Genomic DNA, 17,977 nt, shown 5'->3' with positions numbered 1-17,977 from the left:
GATGGTTGTTTCTCTGCTTGCAATCGAGGAGCACAAAATCAACATCGACAAAATCACAACAATGAATAAATCCACTCAACGTTCTGTTGCTGCAGTGCAAACGAAACCATAACAAGACAAATGAAATGGAATATATCGTGCATTTACGGAAATAAGGGCGGGGGGGGAGAGATGCAAAGAAAAGAAATGGTAAAATACTAAAAACCTCACCATTTTTATTATCATTTTCCATTCGTTTCATTTTGTGTGTGCAAAAAAATTGCAATTTGCCGAGCATGTGCGGTCTTTTGAGAAAATAATCATAATTACCGTATTTATTCACCCTAAAAAATTAAAATGTTTTATTTCCTTCGCTTCTGCATCTATCTGCCATTCTTCATTTATGAAACCATACAGTTTAAGCGTTTTTTTTTTAAATATGTGCATCTCATTCATGAGCGTATTTTTGTTATTTTTTTGTATTTCGTTCGCCGCATTTTTCTGTGTGAGTGTTTTTTTTTGTGCGCTCTGGTTTATGAAGATCGATATGATTTTATCCCAGGTGTATTTCAGCTGCCGTAGCACCACTATCGGCATGAGCTTTGCATTTATGCACGGGAATACATACAAATGTATATATACAAAGTCGGTCGCTTCGCATTCATTCACATTCACAAAATAGTGCACATATAAAAACGCGGCAATGATGGCTCTCTCTTCGCATAATATGAACATGTGTATAAAGTAATTGAAATGTCTGCGTATAATTTTTTAAACTGAATGGAAATGAAACGATGCATGAATAAACTGAGTAAAAGTGCGCGTGAAAGCAATGCACAGGACACCAAATACATGATGAGCAGAGCAGGGAAAAAAAACATACACACCCGTATAGAGAGTTTAAAGATAGCAACGGTAGAATGTGAATTTTTCCCAGTGTTCTCGAGTCGGTTTTTTTTGTTCTCTCTCTCTCAGTCTCTCTTTCTCTTTTTTTTCAAATAAATTATATCCACCCAATCTCTTCGACGCGTTGTACATATCTCTCGTTCTCTACATACGTGTTCTCTGCTCAGCGTCATTCAAAGTGTGTATCACATATATGTATACACACAACAGAGCCTAAAATGAATGAAATCCATAGAATTTGATATGAAGCAAATTTATGCTCAATTTTTTTTCGACATTTATAACATTTTCATTTGCTGCGCATACGAAGAACTTCAACACAATAAATTTCGGTGTAAAAATTCTTCGAGATGATTCTCTTTCAGTCGATTCATTTGCCATTTGTTTCGGTCTCTGCATGTATCTATACATATTTTATACATTTTTATATGCGAATGTGTGCGAAACATTCAATGGAATGAATCGTTGTCCAGAAGGGTGGAATTTCTATACACCATCCAATAGTTAATAGAAAACATTTTTCTATCTTAAATGCTAATGAACATTTGAACAGTAGCATAGCTCAACAAACGTAATTCATTCTGTCTTTCGGTTGAGCCATTTCGTTCAGTTCTTTTTGTTGTTGTTCGACCATCATATCAAACTAATACTAATTTTCTTTTTCTCCTCGATAATTTGATTACGTATAGATCAGACTCTAATCAGTAGAGTGTGTGTCCGGAGGTATTATGCTTTGAGAGTAACATTTTCGTCAGACGAAGGTCTCTTATAGTACTCTCATTCCATTCTTTGTAGCCTACATCAGGTTTGATTGATATTTATCGTTTTGCAACATTTGATCAATCAATCATGCGCCAAATTTGAATTTAAAATAATAATTCAACATTTTTCACATCCTCAATTCAAAGCTGGGCACGAACAGTCGGTCGTTCGTTCGTACATTGAAAAAATATGTTTTTGTGGTCGGTCGTTCGTTCGTTGAAATCATTAATGATCGGTCGGTCGTTCGTAAAAATTGAAATGTTCGTTGTGTTCGTTCATATGTGCGATCGAACACCGAACACGTCCGGACGTCCGGATGTTGGAAGCAAAATTGTAAAATCAGGGTTGTTAAATAATTTATAATTGTACAAATTTAAAGAAAAAAATATTCAAATAAATACATAGATGCGACGTAAAAAAAATTTGGAGGGGTTCTTTTTAAAAAATCGAATTTTTCAAGCAGAATGTCAATAATCATTTCATTTCGAAATTATTTCATTCATATACAATTATTTGCAGGCTGTAGTACACAAAAAATAAATGATACAAAACATATGTGAACGCCAGGAGGATCCCCACCCTGGAGATATTTTTTTGGAGATTTATCGCATTTTGACTGCCCCAATAAGAAGTTTCTTCAGATTTGCCATATAATTCTGTGAAAAATAGTAAAAAAAACAACCCCTTTCCTACACCAAAAATCTCCCTGGGATTTTGAATGGTGCGCATATTTGATGCCAAATATATAACTGATGTTTTTTTTTACACCACATTAAATAAATACGGTTGTTGTTAACACTGATCCAAACACTAATCAGTCAAAATTGCGGTTGTATTGTTATCAAATAAAAAATCGTCTGTCGACGTGAAGAACGAGTGACGAATGTGAAATATGAAAAATGTGAAACACCACATTTCTGATATTATTTTTGTGCTGAAATTCGTTGGTGAGATCATTTTCCGAGTATTGTGATTAAATACTAAATTATCATTTATACATTCATAATGTTCCAGAAATTCCTCGCATTTTACTGTCAGTCCACTGAAGTACCGTTTATTCGGAGGATAATAAGCAACCTCTTCAGATTCTCTAAAATAATGAATTCATTCCATTTCTAATTCTTTCCTCATTCCAAGAATTTTCCGTTTGGCATTCAGTTTTCAAAATAAATTCGGATTGCAAATGAAATAGATTAAGAAGCTTTTGATTTTCAATGTTATGAAACATTTTATTTTTCAAATTCCACAATTCATCTAGAGTAAAATTCAATGAACGTTCGTTTCGGGGTCTCGGAAATGTTCGACGGTGTATCATTTCAAAGCGACTTTCTAATGGTTAGTTTTCATTGTATTTTACTCATCAGAAAAATGGCTATATTTCCAAACCAAAACGATAATGTCGATAATGTTTCAAAATTACAAAAGTTTGATAAATAAAAAGGAAAGCTTACAATGGGGGTAGCATCTACCCATAACATAAAATATTGTTGTTGAAATATGGTATATGTTTGTGTGAAGTATGTCTTTCTTGTGTGAGATGAGGGGAGAAAACTAATATTCATTGTTCACTGAAACTCCGAGAATGATATGTGACGTTGACAGGTAAACGTAACGAATGTGTTTTCGATTTGCATGCAGATGAAAGCGTTAAAAAGAATGACATTGTTCCCTTCTCATCTTCTTGTTGTAGTAAAAACAACAACATCAAGGGTGTATGTGATGATATTTGTTTTGGTTGGATTTGTTCATATGGATTTTGTTTTTGCACTGGACTACACTTGACAATTTATTAGTCACTCAAACTAGCATTCATATAATAATACGACGAGAATCAATGCAAAAAAATGCATTGAACCAATTTTAATCATGTCAGCCCGATTGAATTTTCCAATTCCGATACGGTTTAGCGGAATCAACCAAAATAAAAATAAAAAATAATGAAAAAAATGTTCTTTTTCCTGATAAAGGCAATCAGAACTCATTCGTTCTCTATATGCGCCTCGGGATATATTTACCATACATTTTTGATATTTTCATATATGGTCACAATATTTCTGTGAATACTGTCAAACAGATCTATCCGCTTTCTATGCATTTAGTCCTATTGAGTGTGTATGCTATAAATGCATTGTTCCACTGAATCCATTCACCACATGGATTCATCCAAGTGAATCGATCCATCTGCCAGTATTCCGTGCAATATTCGGAAATTGGAACGGTGAAATTCTTCGGTTGGCCTTCATTCAGAAGATGAAAAAAAATATCGTCAATTATTAATGCCAATATTTAAAATAGTCATATCTATCCATATAGCTCTGACCATCGTATCTATGCGACGTATATTCGGCCTGTCCATGCTATTAAAGCGTACAGATTGAATAATTTATGCATTTATTGAAAACATTGTCGATGGTTTTATTTCGTTTCGGTCAAACTGTTATGCGATTGCATAACCATAGAGAATATCTTCGGGAATATATCAGTAAAAAAAAAAAACAACGAATATATGCAACATTACATGCATAAAGCGCATTTAATGCATTCGTTAATTCTCATTCGCATTATTCGTATATCCATTTGTTTTTGTTATATTTTTTGCATATAAAAAGTTCGTTTATTTTTATCTGCAACAACACACAACAAAAAATAATAATAAATAAATAAATTTCTGGTGAACGGAAAATAAATGAATGGTCGTGGTCGGGAATATTATTTACTTAACAAAACGTCCCTTTTTGGTGGTATAAACTGATTTAATTTTTAATGGAAAATGTGTAAGCAAATATACAAACACTTTCAATTTAATATGGTGTGCAAAAAAGGCGGCAAGAGAATGATGCTATTGTATCATCGATATTGTACGTGCGATTCTATCATAAATTTTGAATCTTTTTTTTTTCTGTTACACAAATCTAGTTTGCCAATATTTATGTGCATAATATTTATTGACAATTGAATGACGAGCGTGCTGATTACAAGCTCCATGTATTAGGAATTTCATTCATATCAGATCGAACTACTTAGATAGAAGAATATGCTTGAAAAGACATTTATTTCCTCTCGTATTCTCACTATATATATAAATTTATTTGTTTCGTCGGTTTCGGTTGCTTTCACGGTATGTATATATATTTATTCAGTGTTGAAATCAAATTTGAAATGGATGATTTTGTTGCATCGCAAAAGTATTTTGACGCCTATTTTTTTTTGTGTTGTTTGTTTTTATGATAAAATCTATTCATCGCGTGGATGATTTTTCATCAAATTTGTTATGGACGGCTTTATAATGCAGTGAATTGTGAATAAAAACTGGGATTGATTTTCGAAATGAAATTATTATCCCTTTCAATTTGTCGAACCTTCGTCTCGGCTTGAGTGTCATTATTGAATAAGTATATTATAGATCTCGCATAAAAATCCAATCGTGAATATTGAATATTTCGCTGACACCTATTAAATAGACCCGAATCCACTTGCGATTGTGCTGACAATGATTGCGATGATGACGGCGACGATGACGATGATGATGATATGATAATATGAATGCGAATTGTCTATTGCCAAGCTCTTACTCTCTCTCTCTCTCTCTCTCTCTCTGTACAGCACACAAAACTGTATGTGGGTGCTGTGAAGTGCAGGCGCATCATCCATATATCAAGTCATGGATGTCATGGTTGAATCAATGAGTCTCACGAATTTATGATATCAAGTAGAAAAATGTAACATTTGTAGTGCAATATGAATTATTTACACATTGTCGGTTTGTCACACACATTACATGCATACAGTGTCACAAATGAAGACAGACGAGCGCACGATATTATGGCTGTTCCAATCTCTTTCACTCTTTACATACCATATACACACAACACACATACAACGTGGCATACATAATATGTATCCAAACATAACCACGTCGCGCACATTCACTTTTGCCTGATGCAAAACTTATTCGCTTGGGCCTTTATCGGTATTGTCAACCCGAACAAAATGTGTATGATTTGTATATGTATAACTATCTTCATATTTCGTATTTTTTTTTCATCTTCTTCATAAAACACAAATGCAAACACTCGTTCAACTATTTTCAAATGTTATGAATATCATTGCCAGTATAAATGAATTTAAACGTATATTGTACAAATGCTAACTGTACCGGGGAATGCAGGAGCAGCACTTCGAGTGCTCAAAACATCGACACGCTTATGCACATATCATATCATATTTGCCGTTATGTACATTGTATACCGTACACATACTGTGTATAGTATATTGTATTCGAATCGGGTTGGGAGATGGGTTGGGGGGAATCGGAAATGAAACGAAGCTTTCAAGATTTAAAAGATGATTCATTCTCTTTTTTTCTGCTCCCTTATGTTTTGAAGAGACGTTTAAACATTTAAATGTGCATCTTATTCTGCCTACAAAAGGTGGATTGAATGTATGTTGTGCATGCACGTTCAACTGTTATGGGGATGTTCGAAATGAGGATGTTTCCGTTCAAACAATGCGATAGATGAGCACACAACCGATGAATGAATGTACCGTATAAACTTGTGAACGAAGTGCAACGAGAGAGCCGAACTGTGTGTGTGTGTGTATGTATTTGAGACCAATGACTCTAAATTGCATGCGGTTGAATATCGGAACAAGTCCAATATTTTGACAGTTGGGCTGCTAATGCCAAACAATTCAACACGTTAAACTTTTGTTACATTTTCAGCATGACGAAGTGATTGCATGTCATGAAAACATATGACACAGATTTTGATTATTCACTTGGGAGATGTTTATACATATAGGTGTCTGTGTGTGTGTGTGTGTGGGATGGATAGAGTTATTTTGTTGTTTCGATAAACGATTTTTATTTTAGCTTAGATTGAAAACTATGAGCCTGGTTAGCTGAACACATCCGATGAGTTTCGTCATGTGAAAACATAGAACTTATCAGCACAGGACAAAAGAAATCCACTTTTGTGAACTTCCTAGGCATACTCGAATGTTGCCAGACGAAAAACCGAGCCAGCTTTTTCGGTTTTGTTTAACAAAACTGACATAATTGAAATGACAGCGCTTGAAATGTCGATGACATTTTAATGAATAAGGAACACGATTTAGTTTGGATGCAAACTGAAAATACTCGCATTGATATTGATGTACTACAACAAGCTTATTATTATTATTTACGATTATTTAGCACATTCAAAACGAATTCACATTATTATAAACTCAATAAAATGATTTTCTGTGTCTGTTTTCAACATGCATAGCAATTTAATTCAGACAATTGCCCAAAATACGGAATACACACATTACAATGGGACGGCGAAAAGAATCATTCGAAATGAAAAGTGATTGAAGCATGGATGGAAAAATTGAGATCGCTAGCATATATAGAGAAAGCTCTCTCAGTGATGCGGCTTTGAATCAAAAGTTCTATTTAACACCTTAATAGCTTCGAACATTCTATAGAATTGCATACAGTTTATGCGAAACGTGACAATTATGCACTTGTATACTCACTTGCACACAGACACTTTTTCAATGCTGAATGTCTGTTGGATTTTCTATGTGTGTATACCCCTTTACGACTCACACTCTAGTCTCGTCGCCGTTGGCATATGAAACCACCGTCTGTAATTACACGAGTAGTCTTATTTAAGTCACAGCACATTATTTGACGCGATGCTAAATTGGATGTATGGAATGTGCGCCCGCTCTTTCTCTCTCTCCCACTCTCTATAAAATGTTCTTTATTCGTTTGTCGCATGTAAGTCATTGAACAAGTATGAGTGTGCATAATGCACAAAAGCAGACAAAATAAAAAATTTCGCATTGTTTCGCTGTGTAATGTAACATGCCAATATACTGCTTCATTAGGGTTGCTACATGCTGATTGCATATGATATATATATATATATATATATATATGTGGTATAGCATTATCTATAACACTTTACGCGTTTGCAGCATTTGCACACTCAAAATCAAATTCTTATATTATAATTGATAATGTGAAAGGTATAACATGAAACGCAACAATTTAAATTACAATCACATCAAATTACAACTGAACTGAATCAAGCATGAAGAGCTTGGGAAACGATGGCAAAACGAAAATGAGAGAGAGAGAGAGAGAGAGAGCCATGGATCGTCGAACAAGTGCCGAGATATAGAAAAGAAAGTTTAGCGTATGCTTCATGCATACAACAAAAACTATAAGACCATAAAGTAAATCGATTTTCATGAGATTCAATCTGCATAATTTCCTTCTGTTCAGTTCATTCAATTGATTTTCAACGATTTGGTTCTCACTACATTTTCACAATCGTAATTTTCAATTTCTTTGGCATGAACTTTACCATTTTTCCCTTTCGAGACATCGTTCATCTAAATACAGTATGCTGGGTGCATAGAAAGAAAACGGAAAACTTCTTTTCTTTTGTTTGAAAACGTGATACGAATAAAATAAATGTATAAATGAAACATTCATTTCCCAGCGAATGAAAGGAAGAAGAAGAAGAGGGAAAAAACGAACATGGTTCAGAGCTTTGCATCTGCTCCGATGTGCTTGAAAAATAGCTTAAAGATTGAATGTGAAAGCAGACAGCACCAACTTCAATTCATGTAGGCTAGTGCATCATTGAAGCCACGTCAAAGAGTTAGAACATACATAATGCAAAGTGATCTGATAAAACGCATAGACTTTGCGGCATTCCATGCTACATATTTGTCAATTTAAATGCATTATGTAATATGTTATTCGAAAGATGAGACAAGACGGTTTCAAATGGATATGCTGAATTATTGCAACAATAATTGTTCAGAAGGTTTTTTTTGAAAATTCAGAATAAAGTTTGTTGTATGTTTTTCAATAAGATCTATAGTATATTTTAACATTGTAAAAAAAGCCTATTTGGTGATCTCATGGGGGTCAAATAATATAATTTCTTTTTATCGAACAATATTTTTTTTCTATTCGATTAACAAATGAATTGACCTTTTCAAATATGCAAAAAAAAACTATTTAATGATGTTCCAACGTTCAACTGATAAATTTATCACACAACAATTTAATCAAAAGTTTTGATAAAATGAAAAGCGCCCCACCGAAAACGATTCCATTTCAACAATTTCATTTAGATTGTGCTCTCACACTGAAATTATGTTTAATTTGGAAAAGTGAACGAAAAAAAAAATCTCGCTGAAAATAAATCTCACAGCAGATGAATTTCCATTGAAAAAGCCTATTTACGCTTTGCACTTCATGTAAATCACGATTTAATTCATTCCAAAGAAATACGCAAATTTAATTGGCAAAACGAAAAAAAAAAAAATCAGCAACATCAACAACAACGAAGGCACATTTGTATAATTAAAGAGCAATGCATTTTTACGTTATTGATTCGATATGCAGGACGTCAACAAATCCATGAAAAGTGCAATATGAAAGCACAGTGTGCTTGCTCTGATTGTGGTTTAATATGTTTTACCAAAAATCACCAGGGTGTGCGTGCGTCCCCGTGTATGTGTATGTAAAATATTTGAGAGCAAAAGATATGTCGATTGAATAATTTGTGTGGATGGGGTTGGAAGTTGCATCCATTTGGAAATTTATCAAGCGATTGGCTCAAACATATTAAACCTCTAATATTTGATGAATTGATAAATTGTTTATAATATATAATGTTTTTCGAAATCACTGCAGTTTATATGTGTGTGTTGTGCATATCGACTTTTTGTATTTACAGTCGATAAATTCTATTTGGTTTGGTCCATTTTCCGCGTGTCACGTTGCAAATGCTCACAGCGATCCATGCATAATAAATGCCAGCCCGATGTTGTTGTTGTTTTTTTTCATTCACACACATTGACGCCGTATTTATAACTGGTGTGTGCAATTTTTGAAACATGCACAATAAACAGAAATAGGTCAAAAAGTTCGTTTTATTTCGATTTCGCATGTAACACAAATGACATTTTGCAGCTGTACAATTTTCTATGTAGACTAGATTAATTTATCAAATATGGAAAATAATTGTGAATGTGTGATGATATTTTTTGATGTGGCCTGATAATTATTTGATGTGATCAAGTGTTTTGCATATGTACCAGAAGCAGAAAGAGAGAGAGAGAGAGTGAGATTTGGTAATTTTTGACACTGGATTGCATTGTCTATATAGTCAGTATGAACGAGTATAGAAATATGCAAATATATTGTATGCAATGCATACAAGGCAGAAATATAAAAAAAAGAACCCGAACCTAGCGAACAAATATCAAGTGATACGAAATGAATGCGACAAAACTGTTCTATATTTCAATCACAGTCAGCTCTCTGATAATTGTCTGTATCATAATCGTAATGTTCAGGCACTATGTAAACCTATATATCATTGGGGTATTGTATGCTGTATACGGGTAAGCTGCATATTTTGCTGCTACACTCTCACATATATTGCGCTCCGTCGTGCATAGAGTGCAGCATTTTCATTGTTTGCGCAGGTAGCGACACGGTTTATGGTTCGAAATAAAAAAAAATGCCTGACGCACGAAAAAAACCGACACCGATCAAAATTTTACAAACTAGCAAATTATGCACCAAGGCACAACAACTGAACAGAACAAAAAAAAAAAAATACGCAATTTAATAAAGTTTTGAGTCGCTTTTTTTCTCGCTACTACAAACTATTATCGATGCAAATCATAAACAATGTATATGACCCCAAAAGTTAGATGGAACACATAAAAAGTGGTTTTCTACTTTTTGATAGTAATTGTCAAACTTTATGGCAACATATTTCTCTTTTGTTCTCTCATTAATGTCGACAGAAATTTGTTCTTCGCTCATTTGTTTGTTGGCAAAAAACTTTATTGTCAAGCGAATAAACAAAAAAAAGAGAAGAATATACAAATTTTGTTGTTAATATAAGTTTTTTTGAACATTTTCTCTTTTTTTTTCTCTCGATTTTCATGTGATGCTCATTTTCAATGATTGAATTCGACTCACCTGCTCGAACTTGAACATCACGCGATATAATGCGGCCAACCGAATTGGATGCAACACACCGATAAATGGTGTTATGTATGTCTTGTCGATATGCAGCCGCTGAAAATGGCAGCAACACTAGTGTACCGTTGCGTAATACTCTACGAACACCGCTCACATCACCAACTGATGTGCTATCCATTGAAATCCAATCGATTGTGGGATGTGGCGTTCCTGTGGCCGAACAGTCTAACCAGCCGCCAGATGAATTCGAAAAATCTAACCGTGATGGCGGTTCCATCACAAAACTAGGCCCTCTAAGATGTGACTCATATATATCTGCATAAACATTTCCTGTTTTTTTTTTTGATGGCATTGCATTAAAAAAATAGAGGCAATACCGAACAATGGGGCAGAGCAACGAGAAAAAGAATAGAACAAAGATGAATAAAACCGAACAAAACATGCCGAACAAATAAATTGAACATCGATTCGAATGCTAAACAAAATGAGCATTTTATGCGACATATTCATTACTCGGCAGAATTTCAGGGATTTGTGCTTCCGAACAAACAAACAAAAAACAGTAGAAAAGCATGCGATTTTCTAAAGGAGAATAAATTGGCAATTGAAACATGAAAAACGAAGAAAACAAACAAAGACGATGATGATGATGAAAAAACAACAACCAATGAATTTATAAGCAATGATTTGCCGCATTTCATTCTAGATATATCAATGAACTGAACGATGAATTGGCTGGCAATCTTGATTCGCTCAGAGATATAAATTTGTTTGGTTTTGTGATAGGCAATATTTTATTCGGTGTATTGGATGAGGTAGATTACACACACCACTCAAACTCTAATATCAATTATTTTGACTAGAAATCTAATTATGTCAATCAACGTGCTGAAAAGTTTGTCGAAACATAAATACCACGTATTGTACTTAATGTGTCTACAAATAAATGTTCTATGCTTTTTTGGTAGTGCCACCGAAAACACACAGAAAACAATGCCGAATCGGTACGGATTGAAAATACGAAAAATGGGCAATAGCATGGCTGTAATAGCAACAATACAAACCCATTCAACATCGAATATATTTTCTTCAACACGTGGTTTTCCACTCTTCGAATCTCTTGCATCGCTTATACTAAACGATATAAGATGTGTCTACACTGTAGCATAAGACACGGCACACAGTTCGAAAATTTCCTCCTTTTCTGTAACAGGTTATAGATTAAGACGACGGCAAATGTTCGTCGAGAGTCGGAGACAGAGGGGGACAGAGAGAGAGCGAGCAAGAGCAAGAGAATGAGAGAAGCGAACGCAAAAGGAAAATGTAAAAATATTTTTGCTCCATTCCATACAACTAAGTAGTATTATATCAATGTAGACCAATCCACCGCTCACTGATTGAGGCAATGGCCAAAACAATAGAATTCCTGAGACACACCGACTCGAGCGCGTGTGTTAGCGAACTAGCATAGGAAATGATGCAGACACTCTGCATGAGTGCAATCATAGACGACGTGCAGAAAAGTAGTTTGTTGTTATAATAATGGCTTTGGTTGGTTGGAAATAGCGGCAAAAAGTGAATGGCAAACGATATAGATGGTACTTTGGCTGCAGTTTCAAGCATATGTTGGCTTTTGGCTCCGATAAAGTGATAAATTGGCCATGGTTAGACTTGTCATTTCGCATTAAAATAATTTATTTCCAGATTATTTTATAATTGTGGTCGTTTTTCCACATACTTATTTTCACACTATATTCACATTGTGCATATGAATGTTGCCATTAACTTTTTGAATTCATTGCTTCTAATTGAATTGATACATGCTTTTGTCACTATCGAATGGACGGAGAAGGAGAGGGAGAGAGAGAGAGAAATATATGAAGAAGATCATTTAATTCTATTACTCGCTATGAATAAAACAAACTGATTTAAATGGTATTCGGTGAAGATTAAGACTTTTGGCACAAGCTTTTTTAGTATTCGTTTCGCATCTTCGCCAAAATGTGAATGATATGAACATAATTTCGTACGGAAGTGGCATGAATTGATCAAGATGGTTGGCTACTAGAATCTCGAGCTAAATTTAATGGAAAAGGATGCTCAAACAAAACAACAACAAAAAAAAAGAAGAAAATGTGGAAAATGAAGACAAAAACAGCATGGCAAAAACAAATAAATCCAGGTTATAAGATAAATGGAACTCATTAATTCAGAAGCACGAATCACGAATCACAAATAATACGAATAATAGATGTTTACCATCATTTTTTAACCATAAAAGCAGAGTAAACCCATAATAAATAATCCACATGTTCACCGCGATGGCAGTTTCGGTAGTTTGATTGGATGGTTGGTTGGTTGGCTGTTTGGTTGATTGTTTGTTTGCAAATGCCTTGATGCTTATGTTGTCTTACTACTCTCTGGGTTCCTGTGCCACGTCCAATATTTTGTGACGTGAACGCTTTTTGTTATTTTTTGCTCGGTACAATGTGTGTGTGTCCGTTCAATTGTTTATCAACATCGTTCGATACAACAATGGCCAATGAATGAGATTTTATCAAAGCTGATTATTTACTAAATGTGTGAATACAAAACTAACACATATTCAATTCTTTCTTTCTCTATTTCTTTTTTTTTTGTTCACATTAAAGAATGAAAAGCAATTTCATTTCAAGACTATTTTCGGGAATAGCATTCGCTGTCTGTGTGTGAATCACTTTATAAAATGATGAAAATCATTATGACCATTTTGCGTGATTGGATGTGATTTTATGTATAAAAACGAAACTAGATGGCTGATTGATGATGATTTCGGTCGGTTTTAACTAATCGCTTAAGACATTGTCATTGTGCGTGTGTTTATTAACTAAAAATCTAATCGATTTATAAATCTATTTTGTTGATTTTGATTTCGGTTTTCGATTCCAATTGCGGGTTCGTCGTATATGTTTTGTATGCATATATCGCCTCTCTCTCGGTTTTTCTTTTTTTGTCATCGAATGTTAAACTAATTTCGTGGAATATTGATTGTATTTTAACGACGAAGTGCACAATGATACACACCTCATTACTAAAGATTTAATTATTATTACTTTTTTAAATTAATTTTTTGTTAAATTTTCTACACGCTCGGTACGGTAAACGGAGAACTGTCGTACTGAATTTTTCGGCTCGATCACATTTGTTTGCAATTTAAATGTGCGTGCAGAAAGGCAATAGCAAAAAAATAAACCATATCCGATTTGACTAATAAATAGCTAATAGACCAAAGAAATTTTGAAGTGCCAAATCAGCACCGAAAAAATTATGCATAAATGTCCACGCAAAAATTGCCGCTCACACACAAAAACTAGATCAAACGATGCACATGATGTACGGTATTCATCACTATTCTAACTGAATTTTTCAATCAAATTTAAATGCCCGACATATCTGGTATATGTGTTTCAAACGTTCTCAAGTCTACTCAACAACTGAATTCATATGTACAGCATCACCGAATCCAAAGCACAAATCTCTTTCGATTCTTATCCAGCCGTCGAAAGGGGAACATCTCGTCGTATTCAAAGTCGAAAGCACACAACATGCCGGACATGCGCACATGCATGAACAATTGTTAAGAGGCACCCACTACATATTTGATTGTGGCTGTATGAAACGATATCAGATAACTTAACGCTTAAAACACACATAAATCATCCACCATTGACCGCAAGTGAATATCTACCTTCAAACTCAAATCCCATATTATTTGCGGAAGCTTCGATTTCGAAAAGTTTGCAGACTTTAAGCGGTTAAATGGGGCTCAGGCATTTCTTAAATTTGATTAATTTTTTTTCTTCTTCTTTCAAATGAACCGTGAACGCATCGTCGTTGCTGTGCATGACAGACTTAAGTGCAATCGTATTTAAACGGATAGCGGATAGGCAATGTCAATATAGAAAAATACAAATAAATAAATTACTTTTCAAGTTCTGTTCATTTCAATTGAGTCTTACCTTTAATTCAATCGAATGATTATGGATTCCGTTAAAGCGCATTTACAACAGTTTAACTGGTTTCATTATTTTGGTCGACCATACATATTTTAGAACATATGTGTACGCGATTATAATGAACGTTTGTATCGGAGAAGATATCACAATAATAGTTTATTCAGATAAGGTTTAAATCCTTATGCTTTATTTACAACTTATAGATTACAAGTAAATGTAAATTCAGTGGAATTTTGATAGTTAATATTGGAGTATAATGAGTTGATCCTTTAGGTAATAAACTTTTTCACCTGTAACTTACTTATTTAAAAAAACCACAAATCCTCCTGTGTGTTGTTAATAAAGTTATTATTTCCATCAATTTTTTAAGGTTTTCATTTTAATTAATACAAGAACTTTAAAGCATTGAAAGAAACTTCTCAAAATTGCTTCGGGCCATATATTTCGACAGCGTTCTTTTTGGAAATGTTAAAATATGAAGAGGAAGTCTTTTTAAACACTTCATAAAATGTTGAAGTCTATTAGATAAAAATGATTTTTTTTTTAAATTTTATTTTGAATTGCATTGGAAGTTCAGCTCGGGACACCAATTTTTTTTTCAGTATGTGATGATGATTTGAATACAATTTTCGTATTGAAAATCCGTCAAAGAAATGTTGTTTTTTCTTTTTTCGTAATTTTCTTTAGCGAAAGTCACATTTTTCAAATGGGCTTATAATGAAGACCACGTTTATAATGTTTATGAAAAAGTCACTTTCTTACCTAAATTCACTTCCTTATTGGAGGTGAAAAAAATGTTACCAAAATCCTTGTCCATGACATAATAAATAATAGTGGCTCGGACTTTTTTGAGATACACGAAAATTGGTCATTAATTTAAATTTGAACATTTCATTTGTGGAATTCAATAGATCATGCTTCTAGGTGCTTCCAATATTTTTACTAGATGGCGCGAAATGGTTGCGTGAATGTAATATTTTTGGGACGAATTTCATAATTTCAATAATTAAAAATTATTTCGTATTTTTACTCTTTGATTTTCTTCAGTTTGTTTTTAATTTAAAAAAAAAAATCATGAACAGAAATACCAATCCTACTGTTCAACAGCATAAAACATTTTAGATCTTCTTTTTCCCAAAAACAAACAACTTCGCAATTAAATGTCATCAATTGAGAATAGAAAAAAAATAATAATCCATTATGATCCTGTATGATCGAAGTGATCATTTGAATTTTTATTTAAAAATGTTGGACATTAATAGCAATGCTAAATCTAAAATAAATGATAAAAAAAAATTCGTAATACTCTTCCCGCGTAGAAAAATGATGTTGTGACAAAAAGAAACACGAACGGAATTAATTGGCTTTAATTTTCACATTCTTTATTTGGGGTAGGCGGTTGAAAAGAAAGTCTGTGCACCGGCAAATATATACAATAACATTTTGGCCGGATAAAGCTACGAAGATTTCATAATTTCACGTTCATTTTTTATCGGGATTTTTCTTAAGTACCACCGGTCCAAGATTGTCGCCACATTCTTTGTTGTGTACACCATGCGATCCATCGCAATATGGCCACTGAAAGTGAAAGAAAATACAAATTTGCTTTTTACATTTTTGTTCAGTTCATTCAATAACGATTTTAAAGATGATTTGTGATTTCAAGCATATACATACATTCTTTGATTTCCAACATCTGCAAAATGCTGCTTTTTCGGCAATATCTTCGATGTCAACAAAATCGGCCACTTTGGCGTCCTCCAAGCGAATCAATTTATTGACGCGAGCCACTTTCGAACCTTTCCGTGCTTCTGGACAGAATGCCAAATATGAAACATAACCTAGGCCGGCAACAGCGGCGGTTGGCGGTACCAAGCAGAGCCAATCACGAACTATAAATAAAAATGAGTGATGGGGGCATTTAACGGAAATGTTAATGAACATTGTAGAACATTTATTGATTTGTCTATAAAAAAGTCACCACAGTGTGCATTCTATTTCCTATATATTTATGAAAAACAAGCGCGATTCGTATCAATGCGAAACCTAGTTTTAGTTACAATTTGACAGCTGGATTTACGTAATAAGTTTGCATAATATTATATGTTATTGTACATGAAATGAGAAAGAACTGAGTTAGGTGAGAAGGTCATACGTCACTTTTTTTCCATATTTGAATGTATGAATTATAGTAATAGATTATAAATTAGATTTATGATTTTTTTTTTCTGTTCAGAAAACAGTCAGCATTGAAATATCAAAAGTTTGTCGTATAAATTTATGATTAATCTTATGTTTTGTCTGTACGGTCTTAGACACAATTTTTTTTCGTCACATTGAAAGTTTCACAGTGCGTTTTGTACAAATAAACACAAATGCTAAATTTTTACGTGTATTGTGTAGTTGTTGTACATGTTTTCCTACAATTTCAATTTACTTGACATCTTTATCATAAAGAATAATTAAAAAAAGTCGCGTTCACTTTTATCATAGCTATATCATTTGGCTTATCATTTTGTCTACAATATCTTATTGAATTTTAAAACATTCGCATGACGCAAATCATTTACTTAATTAACAATAAAATATAAACGAGAATATGGTGATGGTCAGATTTCACAAGCCGTCTTTTCATTGGTAATATATATATATTTTTTTCGTTCTAAGAAAATGTCATTCGAATTTAAAAAAAAAACTTTTTCAATAAAATTAAATGTAAATACTCACATCCAAGCTTAAACCATCCCGTGAATGAGTCTGGAATTGGTAAATTGGACAAATAATTCGGCAACGTAACTTTTACTAAACCTGACAGAGCCTCCATTTTTCTCAATTACAGTTTCATATTTTGAGTTTTGACGGAACGAGAAATGTTCTCGCCAGAAATCACTTGGTAGTGCCATGCATATACATATACATATTTAAGAATTGTCAGTGTATGAGTGTGCTGCATGACATTACAGCTGAGAAGGGATACATATATATATATATATATATATATATCGAATGAGGCGATTTCAATGTCCATACTGACACTTTCAATGGAAAAACCACTTAAAAGAAAAAATCATTTTATTTTTTATAGCATATAATTTGGAAGTGAATCGACAAATTAAATAAAATGCATTCAAAGTGTTGTGAAATTTAAAATTCATCTATGATAAAATAACGTATCATTCAGATTCAAATAAGAAAATGGCAACTCATGATATCATTCCATTTAAAGCGAAAGTCGCACAGTCGTACAAACTAAACTTGTTTTTCCTTTACAAAAGAGTTTTGGAACTGTCAAAATGCTCCACTTGTACGGCACATACACACA

The 17,977-nt window shown here is 33.5% G+C and overlaps 2 protein-coding genes across 7 annotated transcripts in view; both read right to left on the bottom strand.

Moving 5' to 3' along the window:
* LOC116338584 (Down syndrome cell adhesion molecule-like protein Dscam2) overlaps positions 1–14,120 on the bottom strand; it is a 59,972-nt gene extending 45,852 nt beyond the window's left edge. For all 6 annotated transcript variants that reach the window (XM_031763951.1, XM_031763961.1, XM_031763978.1 and 3 more), the window contains exons 1-2: positions 12,920–14,120; positions 10,658–10,990 (exon numbers count right to left, since the gene is read on the bottom strand). In XM_031763951.1, the coding sequence (XP_031619811.1) occupies positions 10,658–10,990; positions 12,920–12,971 (385 nt within the window). In that variant the 5' untranslated portion in view covers positions 12,972–14,120. The remainder of the gene's footprint in view (positions 1–10,657; positions 10,991–12,919) is intronic.
* A 1,891-nt stretch (positions 14,121–16,011) lies between these two features.
* On the bottom strand, positions 16,012–17,516 carry LOC116352258 (CDGSH iron-sulfur domain-containing protein 2 homolog). Its single transcript, XM_031784719.1, has 3 exons — positions 17,383–17,516; positions 16,333–16,547; positions 16,012–16,233 (listed from the first exon to the last, which is right to left on the bottom strand). Exons 1-3 carry the CDS (start codon positions 17,477–17,479, stop codon positions 16,138–16,140), a joined length of 408 nt encoding a protein of 135 aa, XP_031640579.1. The 5' UTR covers positions 17,480–17,516; the 3' UTR covers positions 16,012–16,137.
* Positions 17,517–17,977: the final 461 nt, after the last annotated feature.

The sequence above is a fragment of the Contarinia nasturtii genome, unplaced genomic scaffold (assembly GCF_009176525.2).
Source record: "Contarinia nasturtii isolate CC-2019 unplaced genomic scaffold, AAFC_CNas_1.1 Cnas_scaffold_78, whole genome shotgun sequence".
Lineage (NCBI taxonomy): Eukaryota > Metazoa > Arthropoda > Insecta > Diptera > Cecidomyiidae > Contarinia > Contarinia nasturtii.
The sequence above is the reverse complement of the archived record's forward strand: the minus strand, read 5'-3'. Positions and strand labels throughout refer to the sequence as shown.

What these genes read in the sequence shown, in the direction of transcription:
- LOC116352258 (XM_031784719.1), bottom strand. Translation starts at nt 17,479, where the DNA reads ATGGAGGCTCTGTCAGGTTTAGTAAAAGTTACGTTGCCGAATTATTTG. An exon ending in GGGATGGTTTAAGCTTGGAT is followed by an intron (nt 16,548 to 17,382) that starts GTGAGTATTTAC and finishes TTTTATTTATAG; the next exon opens with TTCGTGATTGGCTCTGCTTG. An exon ending in GATGTTGGAAATCAAAGAAT is followed by an intron (nt 16,234 to 16,332) that starts GTATGTATATGC and finishes TTTCACTTTCAG; the next exon opens with TGGCCATATTGCGATGGATC.